We start from the raw sequence: 16,432 nt of genomic DNA on the forward strand, positions 1-16,432 counted from the left end.
GTGAGTGTGTGCGCGTGCGCGTGCGCGTGCGTGTGTGTGTGTGTGTGTGTTTGTGTGCTTATTATGAGTGTGTTCATCTGTTTGTAAGTGTGTGTGTGTGTGTATGTGTGTGTGTGTGAGTGTGTATGTGTGTTTCAGACGGACTGGGGCTATCTATGAAACAGTCTTCTTGGTCTATCTTTCCACAAACCCTCCTCCTGTCAAAAAGGCAGAGTGACTAACTCCTAGTTTTGTGTGTGGGTGTGTGTAGGGGGGTGTTGGTCCATAGCCAGACAGTGGAGGCTGTGGATATAAAAATAGTGACAATGGATAAACGCATAGTGTGTGTGTGTGTATTCATGCATTGTGCTATATCTAGTTTTAAGGGACATCTGCCCACCCCTGTGTAACCATAGCTTAACCCCAGGCATGTGACCACTGGATTGTGTTTAAAAGCAATCAGGCTCACACCGAGAAACTTACAGTGAGGCATATGCTTACTGCCACTTAAAGTGCCCCCCTATCCAAAATTGGGTAAGTCTGTGTATTACTGCTTGATTTTTAATGAGGGTGTGAACTCATCTTAGTACAGCAAAAATAGTCTCATCATAGTAAATTACAAATCCAGGCTGCACTCTCAAATATTAACAATAGTAAATAATTACAGTCATTAAATATTAATGGCACTTATTATTATCCATCTATTCCTTTACAGTTTTTTCCTCTAGTCATTCTTATGTTATTGATGAGATGTGAGTATGAATAACTAAATGGTTTAACGTTATACTAACTGTGTAACTTCATCCGTATGTTTTAAGCCAAAGATGTCAGACACAGAGGAAGCTGAATATGAGTGAGTAATAACCATATCTGCTAAAGTCTTTCAAAGAAATAACTTAGCAATTTTTATTCATTACTCTGTAACCTTGGAACCAAACCACAAACTCCATCATTTATTTGTCCATACAGTGTATGGATTGAATTACTGGCAAAAAATAATACATGCAGGTTTTAACATGCATCCGTAACAGTTTTTTCTTTCTCTCTTTCAGGGAACAAGAGGGTAAGTGTTTATACCAAGTTCTTCATTTTACAAAGAAAAAAGGAGAAAACAGAAATTAAATATGTACGCACAACTTGAGAATGTAAAGCCATGCTGTGTTTATGTGACATACAAAGACAGAATTTGGGGAGGGAAATTTCACCTGTTTCCTGACATGGAAAAACACTCAGAGTTGAAAATAGGAATTCTTAAGGTCCTCTTGCCACTGTAAGTTTGTTTCTGTAGTGTGAAACATAATCCTTAGATCCTTACATTATGTCATCATTATGGATTTTTTTCTTTTTTTTTTTTTTTTTTGGAGTAGCCCAGTTATAGTATACGTGTCCCCTGGCCATGATCCTATGTGCGCTGAAGTGCCTATGGTCCTTGACTTATGTTTACTGTCGCTGCTGCTTGGATTCAGTACTCATGGCTCAGATGATCCCTGGTTATCCTCTTTTAGCTTTAGAGACGCCTGGGCATGTGTTGTGTCTCACAGCCAGGTTACCATGGAAGTGCATTGTCAATAGCTAAAGAAAAAGGGAAGCCCTGCCCAGAAACCTAAATGCACGAATGCTGCTGCTGGTTATTTGACTAATGGTATGTGCCGCTTGGGAAAGAAATCCTCAGAGAGTCAGGTGATTTGCTTTTTTAACCATGACCACTCGGTTATCAAATATTCAGTAGAGGCCCCTGTTTTAATACTACTTGCAGTCCCACACAAGATTTTCCAAACAGGTGAATACAGTGACACTTTAACACCTTTTCTGTTTGTTGATTTGCTCTTTTTTTCCCCCTTATTTGCAACCATTTTACGTGAACCTGTTTGAGCTGATATTCGTAAGGTTAAATGGAACGGAAATGCAGAATGCCGGCTGTGTGTGTGTTTGCTGATTTGTTTGGTGAGGCGGTTTTACACTTAGCAGTTTGGGCAGTGGAGGTTTATTATTCATTTATTTATTTATTTGGTGGTGGCCCTCAGATGTGGCTGTTAAGAGGTGCTGTTGTTAGCAGCACAATTCCATGCTTGTTATCTGGCATCTCCCCTCCCTGAGCAAGCAGCTCCAGTTTCCTCTCCACAGAGGATCTGGTTCTGGCTTCCCAGGCTTGAAAGGCTATCCTTGTGTTAATGTAATGCTGCAGGGAACAGTTGGTATCCACGGATGCTGCCAAAATGCACAAAGCAAATGTTTTGGACCCCAGAGACTGTCAGGTGGCTATTTCTCCCCTCACTGTGGGCTACATTAAAATAAAACCATTTTATAACTCAGTGATTATTAAAGGTAATATGGAGTGGTTATTATTTCTTTGTTAAAAAGTTGTTGGTTGCTTCTTCTCTTAGCTGCTTGAAATCCATTAGCTCTCCTAAAAGAATCCACAAGAATCTGCTAAAGTCTCTGGATAAATGTGCTGTCTAAACTGGTGTAAATAGATATAAATAAAACCTATTTTAAATATTATTAAAATGTGAAAATTACTGAACATAATGACATACAAAACATAAATCTAACATCAATAATCCAATAAATTATGATTAATAAATCATCTGTCAGATATTTTGCTCTAACCTGACATACAATTACCCTTTGTAATTGTTATGTGTGTCATGGCATCTTAAGGGAGTTGTGTGTGTGTGTGTGTGTGTGTGTGTGCGCGCGCGCGCACGCGCATGCGCACGCGCACGCACATATATGTGTATGTGTCTGAGAGAGAGAAAGAGAGAGATAGACAGGTGTATGTATGTGTGTGTGTGTACATATATATATATATATATATATATAAAGAGAGACAGAGAGAGAGAGAGAGAGTGAGAGAGTGCCTGGTGTGTGTGTGTGTGTGTGAGTGTGTGTCTATGAGGGTGAGAGAAAGACTGTCTGGTATGTGTGGGTGTGTGTGGGTGTGGGTGTGGGAGGGTGAGAGGGAGTTTCTGTGTGTGTGGGTGTGAGGGCTAGGGAGAGTGTGTGTGGTGAGTAGGTGAGTGTGTGTCTGTGCAGGTGACAGAGACTGGCCAGTGTGTGAGTAAGTGTGAGTGTGGGTGTGGCTGAAGAATGCTGCTGATCTTAACAGCCTGTTTGCTCTTGCTTTGCACAGAGGTGGAGGAAGAGGAGGAAGAGGAGGGTGAGATTATAGAGCAAAAGGAGGATGAAGGTGCTTATGCTAACAGCTGCTTCACTGCTTCAAATGGGAAATGCTTCTATTTGACACACCTGTCGCCTGTCACCTGTCATCTTCACAAGGCTGTGGTTATGGATGCATTGTTCCTCTGCTTTAAATTAGTTACTTGTAATCTCAAACAAAATCCCTGCCATTTTCAGTGCATCTTACAAATAGATATGATTTCATTGTTGCCGATACTGTTTCAATAATTTCTAATTATGTGTCCAACTGGATTTAACTCTTCATGAGGTTAAACATTGCCTAAGACTCATAGAAACATCACTATACAGGAGAAGAATACAACACAATACAAAATTTTGTTCTGTCTGTTGCTACATGTAAACTGAAAACAATTCAGAGCAACTGTGAACAAATCAGAATAATTTTTTTTAGTTTAAAAAATATCCTGCATCAGTGAAGGAAAACAAACACCAATACTGCAGTAAGTAGTGCCAATACTGCAGTAAGTAGTGCCAATACTGCAGTAAGTAGTGTGCTGTAAGTTTTACTGCCCATACAGACAATACAAGACTAACAATGTTGCTCTGAAATAAGGAAGACGTTCTACTGATGACCAAAACAGAATTAATGAAATGACAGTGTGTTTGTTTCTGTGTTATTAGTTGAGGAGGACAAACCTACCGAAGAGACAGGTACGAACATCAGTCATTGCATCTACACCTCTTACAGTCAAACCCAGAGAGGTTTTTAAATGAAGCTTAATACAAGTTCAGAATACAAATTTTGTTGTTAGGATTTGCCAAAAGGAGGTCCTATTTCAAGAGGAGACAAAATCTTCCCTCATGAAAAGTCCTCAAAACCCCAAATTTACACCCACTGTGAATTCTGGGTGACTTAGACCAATGACTGACACACGCATGTCTTTCAGATGCTAATTCTTAGCTTGCAGGGTGTCAAAGCTGAAGCGATTTTACTTTAAACACCCAGAACTATATGCCATGTCAGTCACATCCCCATTTGTCAAACCAAAGATCCTTTTAATCTCTTTAAGTGATGCTAAGTAGACTGTAAGAAATTGCTGAAACATTAAGAGCCTCTTTTAAAACAAGTCTATCGGCCTGAAAAGTATGACAGTTGCCACTCAGCGTGTGGGTTTGCTTTTCAGAAGTATCTGACCCTAGGGTTAAATACCTCGCTTTCAGACAGTCCATCACCTTTGAAAAGCCTTTGACACTGAGTGCTAGCCTTCCAGATATTACTGTCAACAGTGTTTTCATTACTTAAGCTGACCGAGAAACTGGTCTGTGATGGGTCATTTTGTTCCTCGAGGCATCTTAGAGCAATTTCTCTTCTTCACAAAGCTAACCCAACCCTGTTCTCCTTGCTCTCTCCCCTCAGGTGCTGCAGAGGATGCAGGAGAGGAAGGTAAAGAGTCCCAAATGATCAGAGAAGAGAGGCCTGGTGAATCTGGGCTTTATCCCACTGTCGATAATGTGCTTTTAACCGAGTCCCATAAATCATGCAATTACAGCTTCAAATGCCTGTCCTGATCCTGTATGTATGTGAGTATTTGCGATGGCAGTGAAGTCTTCTGTGTTGTTTTGGCCTTTTGGTACTTTCTTCTCTAATGGACCTGCTGCTGCTGCTGTTGATGGGGTTTCCTCTGGCTCAGAAGAAGCCAAGCCAAAGCCAAAGTGAGTGGAGCTGTGAGTCTGAAGATGTCACGCTGAACACAGATGTCTATAAGATGTAATATTCAGTAAATTGTAAACAAAAGAAACAAGCAGGGCTTTTAACCGACGTTTGTTTTGTTTCAGATCATTCGTACCACCTCATGTTCCTCCAAAAATTCCAGATGGAGAGAAAGTTGATTTTGATGTGCGTAAAGTATCACTCACATTTTCACATTCTGCTCTGTAGGTGTTCTCTTACTTAGCAGGTTACAGAAATTAGGTGTAACACCAAATTGTACAAAGTTCAAAATGGCTATCTGCTGGGTATTCTGTGTGTGTGTTTGTGTGTGTGTGTGTGTGTGTACTTAGGAGGACATTTTACTGAAAGCACACTGTTCTTCTGGGCGCACCATGTCAAACTGGGGTCAAAATCAGAGTACCCACTAGTAAAAGAAAAACTGAAGAGGTTTTTCCTCCTAAAAGTTATTGTTGATGTTGGCAAAAGCAAAAGTGTGAAAGTGTCTTTTGGTTAGGGTTACGGTTAGGGTCAGGTTCAGCTTCCATGGTTCTTTTTGCGCAGGACATCCACCGTAAACGAATGGAGAAAGACCTTGTTGAGCTGCAGTCTCTTATTGAGACCCACTTCGAGAGCCGTAAGAAAGAGGAAGAGGAGCTTCTCAGCCTTTCTGAACGCATGGTGAACAGAATTTCAAGAGTAATATTTCCATGTTGTAAACAATTACATGAGAATTAATTTATGTTTATACAACTGCAGTTTTCTCAACTGGTTTTAGGTCATCAGTAAGTGAATTTTGTCATGAAACTGACTTTTCTTCATTTTTCTCAGTGTGAATGTATGTATGTCGAATACTGCTAATACATTGGAGATTATACATTGTTTCTGAGCTTGGATTTGTTGTACTCCTCACACAAACGTTCATTAGGAGAAACGCAGAGCAGAGAGAGCGGAACAATTGAGGATCCGCACGGAGAGAGAGAAAGAGCGCCAGAACAAGCTAGCGGTGAGTTTTTGACATAGAGGGCACAGGGAAAAAAAGGGCGTACGTCAATAGTATTAGCTGCCAAGCGTCAATTGGTGGGTAAAAAAAAAATATATATATTATTGCCACTTTTTTAGGAGGAGAAGGCTCGGAAAGAGGAGGAAGAAGCTAAAAGAAAAGCTGAGGATGATGCGAAGAAGAAAAAAGTTCTCACCAGCTTGCATTTCACAGGATATATGCAGAAGGTAATGAATTCTGATAGCTCAGATACGTCACAAAATGGAAATGGAGAAGAGAGAACAACATTGTCTCCAACAATGCCTCTCTCTGTGATTTGGCAGTCAGAGAAGCGTGGAGGACCAAAGAAACCAACGGAGCGAGAAAAAAAGAGAAAGATCTTGAGCGAAAGACGCAAAGAGCTCAACATCGATCATCTAAATGAGGAGAAGCTCAGGTGAAAGCCTATGCAACATTTACTCTGTGGGTGATGTTTTCATTTAAAGTAAACTGACATTGCAACACAGGGTCCAAAGCTTAGGTATGATGCCAAAATGAACACAACTAAAGGCAACATTGTCTGACTCAGAATTCAGGTTCAGAGGCTTCATTGTTTGTTTTTGTGATATATGCTGCAGAGAGAAAGCCAATGAACTGTGGAAGTGGATGCATCAGTTGGAGTCTGAGAAATTTGAGCTGCAGTACAAGTGCAGGCGGCAGAGATACGAGGTAAAGCAGCACAGCCTCTTTCCCACGACCAGCTGCCAACTCTTCCACGCACAGCCCAGTAACGATTTCTAACTCTGCAAGGGCCAGCAATTCTACACTTAGGGAACATTTTCACATAAATTTACATTGTTAAACTTTAATATATGAAAAAACCCACGGTAGCCACACCCTATGCGAGACATAGCAGGAGAGACTGGTTTTCTGTTTTGTAGCTGGACGGGTGCCCAGATATTTAGATAGACAAGAGATGGAAGAATCTGTGTCTGTGTCTGTGAGTGTGTGTGTATGTGTGCGTGCACGTGTGTGTGCGTATGAGTCAGGGGCTGTCCAATCAGACGTGTCGCGCTGTCTCTTACAGGTGACTGTTTTGAGGAACCGCGTCACTGATCATCAGAAAACGTATGTATGAGTAAAAAAGAATTGACTTTCACCCCTCTTCATTTTAACACCTTGTTGTGTGTCAGAGTTTCCCAATGTATTCACTGAGCAGGACAGACCTTTATGATTCGGAACATCTGCTGCTCCCATTAACTTAGCATTAGACCTGCCCATGGCTGGCCAAAAACATGATTCATGTGTCAAATCATCATTTATTGTTTTTATGGCAGTGACATTAAGTTTGGCTTTTTGATCATAATTGTATATTTACAAAAAATGGCAAAGGTACCGTAATGATGCATTTTGGAGATTGTGTGTAAATTTGCAAAAATGACTTTATTGTTACTTTAAATTATATATTTCAGAGGCTGCCTATAAGAAAATAATCAAAGTGGGATAAATATAGAGGGAGCAGAAATTTACACTTAAAAAAATGTAATAAAATATTAAAGCAATTGAAACATTCCTAATTTCTTTTTTTTTCCTTTTTTTTTTCTTTTTTGCTATTGTGATAACTACATTTAGTAGTGCCAGTTAGTTCAAAAATCCCTGAGAAGACAATGATTTCAAATTGCATTCAAATTTTGTCCCAGTTTTGTTGTTCTCCTCTGAGCTATTGGGATATATTCCATGGTCTGATCCATCTGTATCTGCAGATTAATGCCTGTGCATTTTTGTGCGAGGGTGTGTGTCACTTAGCTGCTGCATAGTAAGCTGGGGACCCACACTTGGCACTAGTCTGTCTCGGACATAGCAGGTTTGTCCTGGTTTTGCTGGGAGCTTGGGTTAGTTCACTTAATACTCTGTTAAGACCAGTTATGGCCCCAGCGTGTGCTGGGACTCTCATCGAGTTTCCCCAGTCCAGAATGTTCCGTTTGAAGTGCCAGCTGTTGACCGACCTTGGTGTAGGCCTGGCTTCTGAACCCCAGCCCAAAGGGATTGTGGGATTGGACAAACAAAAGGCAGTGGGTTAAATAAAGGTGTCTCAAAAAAAACAATGTGATGCAGGATACTCTCTAAAAAAAAAAAGGTGGAAAAAAACCTGTACAGAACCTGGAGAGACACAATAACAGAGCAACAGCTGCGAGGGAGCACTAAAGCCGGTGATGAAATCAGGGTTTATAATTATAATTCACAACATTTACTCACAATAAAAAGTGCAGCGCAGATCTCATCCTAGGTGTGTACCTTTATTTTTTTTTTTTTTTTTGAGGTACAGGAGACATTTTGGCATGTTGAGATTTCGGCATGGCATCTGCTTGAGTGAGTAAAGGTGCTGTAATAGAAACCGTCTGATTCATGGCAGATCTGTACCAACTTGTGAGAATCTGTTTGTGTAATGTAACGTTAATCATGAAAAATTATCTAACGGCTGGCGCACTGAGACACATTTGGCAAGGCACTTAGACACGTAGATGCTGTCGCTACGCAGCAAGAAGGTCCTTGGTTCAATTAACGACCCGGTGGGCAGGGTCCTTTCTGTGTGGAGTTTGCATGTTCTCCCCGTGTCTGCGTGGGTTTCCTCCGGGAGCTCCGGTTTCCTCCCACAGTCCAAAGACATGCAGGTCAAGCGAATTGGAGATACTAAATTGCCCTTAGGTGTGAATGTGTGCGTGAATGTGTGTGTACGCGTGTCTGCCCTGCAATGGACTGTCCAGGTTATTTCCCCGCCTTTTGCCCAATGTATGCTGGGACAGGCTCCAGCAACCCCCGCAACCCTAATTAGGATAAGCGGCTTAGAAAATGAATGTATGAAGTCAAAGAGAAAAGAAAAAGAATGACACCTGAAGTGTCGTCCTCGCTCCCTTGGTGGGGTTAGGGTTAGGATGCTTTATTTTTGTTTGTTAGTTTGTTAGGTCTATCTGTTTATCTATCTATCTATCTATCTATCTATCTATCTATCTATCTATCTATCTATCTATCTATCTATCTATCTATCTATCTATCTACCTGTCTATTTATTTAATTGTTTGTCTTTGCTTATTCATTTATTTACTTACTTATTGTCTGTGAGTGAAAAAAGGTCTTGGTTACTGATGGTACTTGGATGCTTGTGTGCTTTTGAACTCATATCACAGCAATATCTCTCTAATTAATCTATTCTTTGTTATCTAATTTATTCTCTAATTCAATCCATTCTCTACAATGTCAGCAAAGTAAAGAAAAAAAATTATTTGCTATTAATGCCTTAAAATAGCCTTACCCATTGCACTACAAATTACATTATAAAGATGTCAATTAACACAGGAAATTACACTGATGATAACAGATCTGTACATGCTCAGGGAGCACTTTCAACTGAGTGAAAAAAGCCCAGTCTAACCACGCAATTAAAAAGACATTCTCACTTCACCAATATTGTTATTTAAAAAACAGCCCTGATGGCTTACCAGACCATTCATTTATTCTTGTCTATCTTTGTAAACTGGTAATAATGTAATTTTAATGTAGTACAGTCGACCCTGAACATGTACAGACTTTTTTCCCTTTCTCATCATTCCCAAAATAATACAATATAACAACTACTTCTGTAGCATTTACATTGCATTAGGTATTATAAGTAATTTAGAGATGATTTAAAGTATATGGGAGAATGTGCATAGGTTATTTGCAAATACTACTCTATTTTATATAAGGGACTTGAGCATCTGCAGATTTTGGTATCCGTGGAAAGCCCTGGAACCAATCCCCCGCTGGCACGGAGGGCCAACTGTACTGTACTTTTACTGTATGAATTTCTCACTCAATCACCTGAACAGACTTGAAGACGGCACTGGTCATTCACAGAAGACATCTTATTCATCCCTTGGCTGTACAATAGATGAATTTTACATTTTCATAAAATTCATTGTTACTCGTCCCTTGAGGAGATGAGGAGATGGGGAGATGGGGAGATGAGGAGGTGGGGATTCTCTGTGAAACTGTTTTGTGTTAACACTCATGGACAGGAGGAGAGTCATGATGGTGGAAATCCCTTTCCCATGGCAAGCTGCCACTCTTTTTAACAGCCTTGAAAAAACCTCTCCCTGGCCTCACACACTGTGAATTCTCTCTCTCCCTCTCTCTCTCCCTCTCTCTCTCTCTCTCTCTCCCTCTCTCTCTCTCTCTCTCTCTCTCTCTCTCCCTCTCCTTTGTTCTCTCTTTCTCTCTGTAACACCCCTGTGGTAACTGAGTTTGGCTTGGCATAAGCCTGCAGGGCTAGGCGGGCACAGAGGGTGTGGTAGTGGAGTACACTCGTCAGTTTTCTGTCTCTGGCCCTACTTCCTTGTCTCCTGGCCAATCAAAGCCAAGTTGAATCTGATTGGCTAAGCAACTTGTTCCTCAATGATTGTGTGAACCTGTTCTCAGTTGGTTCCCTCATTGTATCTGTGTTTCTATACCCCTGGCCCAGTTGTTAAAAAAGTTTAATCTGGATCAGAATTATCCAGATTTGGAAATCACATGTTTTGCTATTGAGGATCAGGTAATCCATCTTACTTTTGTGCTGGTTTTTCAAAGCAACATTGGATTGGATTACCCTGATCCAGATACAAACTTTTCAGGATTACCAAATCCAGATCATCAGTACTCTAAATGGGACTTTGTAATGCAGGCTACTAGCTATAATAGCCAGTGTGGGGTCGATTTAAGTGTTTTTATTTGAAGAGACAGAACACAGCACAATAAAACAATTGTCTTTTAAACAGTCAGACCCCTCATCTGACCCACAACAAATAAATAAAAACAAATAAATATACATTATTCACAATTACATTGTGGATATTTTGAGCATGTGTTTTAAATCATAAAAAGGCTAAATGTCCAATAGTTAACAAAATAAAGAACATTCAGAGTTCTTCTTCCTTAACCTGACAGTTAAAATAGATTATTTTTGTTGGTATTGACATCTGTTCATTTTTATGGGAGCAAAATAATTTTTTTTATGTTACTGTACTGAAAGGCTTAATAGGTAGCCTAATGTCTACTTTATCTACTTCATCACTGTAACAGTTAAACAAATGAAGTACTAAATATAAATAAATGTATATATACTATATGATACAAATGTTGTATCATTTGACCAATTTTAAAGTTTTATTACATTTTGTTCCCGAAATCCACCCTGAATCCACCCTTCTGCTGGGATCAGGTTAATCCTGATTTTTTTGATCAAAGGTATCCCAATTCTACGAAAAAGTTTTGAACAACACATACTGAAGATTTGATCCAGATCAAAACCAAGATTGGATTAAGTGATCTAATCCGATTTCAGAATCCTTTTTTTCTTTTGAACAACCCATTTTCAAGGTTTCATCCAATCCGATAGCCGAAATCCTATCAGATTACTTTTGAACAACAGTGCCCCTGTGTTTTCCTTTTTACCCTTGTGAAGTCTTACGCTAGCTGCACATACTGAGCTGTGTACTGTTCCTTGTTTTACTGTTGCCTTGTTTTCCTTTTAGCCTTGTTCCTTGTTACCTAGTTAACCGTGTTTCCTAGTTAGCCCTGCTTCCTTTGTGTAGTCCTGTTTGCTCTATTTAGTCTTGTTCTCTCCTTTAATGCCCAGTGTACTGACCTTAGCTTGTTCTCGACTTTGACCTTGCCTAGCCCCCAGTGGCCAGTTTATTGTGTACCAGACCCTGCCTGTTGATTGAACATGCATTTGGAATATGATTTTAATGACACTAAATGTTGCCTGCATTTGCATCCAGTCTCCTCTCAGTTTCATGACAACACTAATGGGGAGAATCCTGCCAGCTGTGGCCAAGGTTTTATAAACTTCTCTCACATGCCCAGTGAGGTCTCCACCCTGATAAAGCCTCCAATCACTAAAAGGGCAAAGTGGTTTTTTAGAGTCAGAAAGTGAAATAGTATGGAAAATGGGGAATGTTTTTCTCTGGTGAACTTCCTGGACTCTGCCCTTGTTATTTTGAAAATATGTAAAAATGGCTATCGTGATGTTTGTGTTCACCTGGGATTATTTGAGCACTGTATACATTTATGATAAAACATGAGCATGAATATGTTTGACTGCATGACTAATGTCACATTTTCCTTAACTGAAATGACGTTTAAACAGTAAAACACACAGAGGTAATTAACTTATGGCTGTGGAATAGTGAGTCATATTATCAGAAACTAAAAACTCAGGAAAGATTAGGTGTGCTGCAGCTCGCAAGACGTCTTCTTAAAAGATCCTCTCTAACTTCTTTGACAATGCACAAGGGAATATTTGACCTAACCCTAACCCTGATCCTTTCTCAGTGTGAATTGTCACTCAGAGCGGTGTTTCAGAGCCACTTTCAGAGGCTCACTGATGTTTTCTCTCTCTCTCTCTCTCTCAGCTCAAAGGGTTCCAGGACTAAACATGGCCTGAGGAAATGAGAGTCTGTCACATCAACGCCCTGCTATCACACACATGACCTCTGAGCTGAAGTTTGGAAACTGCATTTCTCAATCCAACATATTGTACAGATTAACTGAAATTACAGTATAATCAAGGGAATAAATGTCTGCCTGAAACTGACCTTGCTTTGAGCTCCTCATTTTTGATCTGTGTAACATTAACAATAACTGACATTAATTGTTTATTACCAATAGCAATAGATCATTTGTTCTCAATGACAGCTCTTCCTCTTGTCTTAGATCCAGTGTTTAGGCATCTATAATTAGAATTTAGAGGTTAATAATAATAACAATAATAATAATAACAATAATAATAATGATAATAATAATAATAATAATCAACCAGTATTGTCTTAGATACTGCATTATAGGTGTGGCATTAGGATTTTTGATTGTTGTTTGCCTGTTTCATTTGTTCACTTTAATTTAATTACCACAATTAAAAAAGTCACTAATAAAAAAAAAAGCAATGCTATCTTTAGACTGAGATTCAAAGGAGCTAGTGACTCTCAGCTCTATTGAAGATTCAAATACATAAATCCCTACTGTTAGGTACTGCAAGTTCCCTCACAGGCTTGCATCAGCAGTCCAGAATGTTCTCTACCAGTAATTGTCTCTGATACAGGCAGTCTCACCAGAACTTGTCATGTCACCACTTGGTGTGCATCAGAGGTCAAAAGGGGGCAAGGCAGAACAGGTGGAACAGGAAAGACATTCTGTGGGGCAGAGCTCCATCTGACTGTGCGTGTTTATCAGAGGTTAAGGATAATGACTTCAGACATCTTGTCTGATGTCTAATGTGACCTTGCATGCTCTTCCCTGGTTGTTCACAGACAGTGGTGCCAGCACAGCAAAAGACTGTCTGGGTATAGTGTTGTTTGGAAAGATGCATTCACTCTCTTCTTACTTTATTATTCATCATTATGTAATGTTTAATGTGCCATTATGTAACATTCTAGACTACAATAAAATTCATCAAAAAAAAGAGGAACAAAAAACATAAGCTGAAATGTATGTTCTGTAGTTTTACTGACAGTTGAAATTGTTTTTGTACGTTACTTACCATTACTTCTGAAGTTTCTATGTACTCTCCTGTAGTAGTTGGCAGAAAAAAATGATTCATTGAAATGTTGACTGCAGGGTATGAGTCACATAGATTCGTTTCCGTATTTCAGCAGTAAGCATAAGACCAAAGACGGTTAAAACACAAATGAGCTGTTACACTTTCACGTCCAATAGGGAGAGAGCCATGTAGTTTCTTCTATCCATATTTGCACATATGAACACGATTGTGTGAGTTTAAAACAAACAAACAAAATTCCCAATTTTATAAACAAATTTTTTTATTTTATTTTATTTTATTTTTGAGAGGGAAGGACTTGTCGGTGTGTTCGTCTGTTTGTTTGAACCAAAATTGCAGTCTATGGAGATAGCCGGTAAGCTGTTGATAAGCATTAATTGTAATTCTTAATCATTCGGTATCAGTGTGAAACTGTTTATTCATTTGAAAGGCTGAAGTTAGTTTAAACAATGCTAAGTGTGATCCCGCTACTGTGCATGGAATACAAGACGACAAGTGCACACCTTTCCCTGAGAAAAATCCGTTTCTCTTTCTCTCGCGTATTCAGCGATAAGTAGTTTCGCTGTTTAATAATAGTTTTGAGTATAAGAAGGATATGTAGAAATATAGACATAGGGATACACTACTTGGCCATAAAAAAGTCGCACACTCTAATTTCGTTGGAAACATTAAGATTTGGTTACGGCGCGCATTCTTATGCAACGTCAAAACGTTTATCGCCGTCCAGAGTTGCAGTGTTTTTTGGCCATGATCTTGCTGACGATGGGAGAGTCGAACCACTCCGTAAATTCTTCTCCAGCACATCCCAAAGACTTTCACTAGGGTTAAGGTCAGGACTCTTAATTGTGGCGGGCAATTCATGTGTGAAAATGATTCCTTATGCTCCCTGAATTACTCTTTCACAGTTTGAATGAATCTTGGCATTGTCATCCTGGAATATGCCCATGTCATCAGGGAAGAAAAAATCCACTGATGGGATAACCTGGTCATTCAGTACATTTACGTACTCAGCAGACTTCATTTTATTGCCACATAACGTTGCTGAGCCTAGACCTGACCAGTTGAAGCAACCCCAGATCATAACACTGCCTCCAGAGGCTCCAAATCCGAACGGCGACTTTTTGGCCAGGCAGTGTATAACAAATATGTAACTAACAATAAATACTTGAATTAAACTTTTTTGTTCTTAATTATGTAGTTGTATTTCTTTGCACCTGCGCATCATTTATGGAAGTTCCAGGTTAGCAACATGTGCAGTGAAACTTCGATCCTTCCGTCTCTATCTCAAAATCGTGCTGTTAAGTTGTTTGTTTGTTTGTTTGTTTGTTTGTTTATTATGTCTCTTCATGTCTCTTTCTCTTATGGGGGTTTCTGAAGGACAGTGATTCAGTCACTCTCTTGTAATCTGTTTTTGGACAACAGTGTTTTGTCTTCTTTTTGTACTGATATGTAGAATAGCTTTCAAATGATAGTTTATTTTTTCCTCTACATATTAATTCCCCTTTTTGCCCATTAGTTTTCTGACTTTCTTTTGTTTTTGGTTTGTTTCTTTGTTTATTTTTGAACCACACATGAATAAACTACGTGGTCTTATCAAAAAGTACTAAGAATTTTTCTTTTATTTTTTAGAATTTTTCTGTTCTATAATTGCTATTTTTCTAATATGAAGGGAGTGATCTATGATGACCTATGTACAAAAGAAAAATATTAACCCATCCCAGGAACACGCCATTTCTCCACACCTTACACCCATGTTGAGAAATACATGTTCTAAGACAAACGTATCTCTTAGCCCTGTCTTCAGAGAAGAAGGTCAACATGTGCACATCATGTTTTGAGTGAAAAATGGTAAAAACAACAACAACATCAACAGCAACATCAAAAACAAACATATTCCTCGGTCCCCATACCTTCCGAATTCAGTCAGTCTGGCTGCACGTGACTTTTTTTTTCTGTTCCCAAAAATCAAAATGGAGCCGAAAAGAAAGAAAGATTTGCGGACATTTAAAACACCCAGAATAACATGACAGAAAATCTTAACTGCATGACAGAAGACTTTTCACATTCCTTCTGAAAGTGGCAGGAGCCTTGGGACAAATGTGTATCATCTGGGGGAGATTACTTTGAAGGGAACATCACATAATAATATAAATTATTCTTTGAAATAAAAGCTTAAAAATCTCTGATCAGAACTAATACATGGAATTCATGGATTCATGGGCCGTTGGATTCTTATAGTTTTTTTCTAAGTTTGAATTGATTGTATTTAACTTCTTGTGGTTTCAAGTGCCTAACTTGGACTTATCCATGCATATTCTTGCCAGGATACTGAGTTATCTGAAAACTTTATGAAGCTGTTTTTCCAACTCTTTTTCGTAATTATCAATTCCAATTCTTTTCCATTATACTCTTTTCCCCTTTGTATCCTCTGCTCAATAAAAAAACAACGTTATACAGAGCCCATCATTTGAATGGGTCTGCATTTTTATTTTCCCTTTTTATATATTGCAGAAGAAGGTAGACCTCTTGTATCTCTTGATTCTCAGTGATTGTACTGGTTTGGAATCTTCTTATTTGTATGGAAGAGAGTATTTGAGATTTCATATTCTCTAGCAGAAAAGATCAGCACAGTTTTACTGCACAACTGGTAATACATTCCTTTATTCTTTTCTTATGTCAAATTTTTAAAATATGATCAAATTTATCATTAATTTACCTGATAAGCAGAAGCTCACATCTAATTATGCAGTTCATCCATCCAATTATGTTCCTCTTCTATATTTTTTTCATTTTATTTTTCATTGTACTATGGGTACAAATGTTATTAATAATTTTGTGTGCACATCTAATATCACCAGTAAAAATTTGTGTTTCCAAAGGCTTCGACCTGAAGAAAGACTTTCTTTCAGCACTTTTTATGAGTTTAACTTAATATGTTTTGTCTGATGAAGCAACTTACCAGCTTGTTCCATTAGTTGGTAAGAGATGATAAGTCAGTAAAACATAAATTCATTCCCATTTTTTTATATAGAATTCTCATATTTATTGT

General features: G+C 38.8%; 1 protein-coding gene across 1 annotated transcript; it reads left to right on the forward strand.

Annotated features, from left to right (window-relative positions):
- Positions 1 to 803: 803 nt before the first annotated feature.
- Positions 804 to 12,281, forward strand: tnnt2b (troponin T type 2b (cardiac)). The gene is made up of 11 exons (XM_030776513.1): positions 804 to 821; positions 3,115 to 3,139; positions 4,812 to 4,833; positions 4,957 to 5,017; positions 5,393 to 5,509; positions 5,757 to 5,834; positions 5,951 to 6,058; positions 6,155 to 6,267; positions 6,449 to 6,539; positions 6,898 to 6,938; positions 12,242 to 12,281. Exons 1-11 carry the CDS (start codon positions 804 to 806, stop codon positions 12,279 to 12,281), a joined length of 714 nt encoding a protein of 237 aa, XP_030632373.1.
- The last annotated feature ends 4,151 nt before the right edge of the window (positions 12,282 to 16,432 follow it).

The sequence above is a fragment of the Chanos chanos genome, chromosome 6 (assembly GCF_902362185.1).
Source record: "Chanos chanos chromosome 6, fChaCha1.1, whole genome shotgun sequence".
Classification (NCBI taxonomy): domain Eukaryota; kingdom Metazoa; phylum Chordata; class Actinopteri; order Gonorynchiformes; family Chanidae; genus Chanos; species Chanos chanos.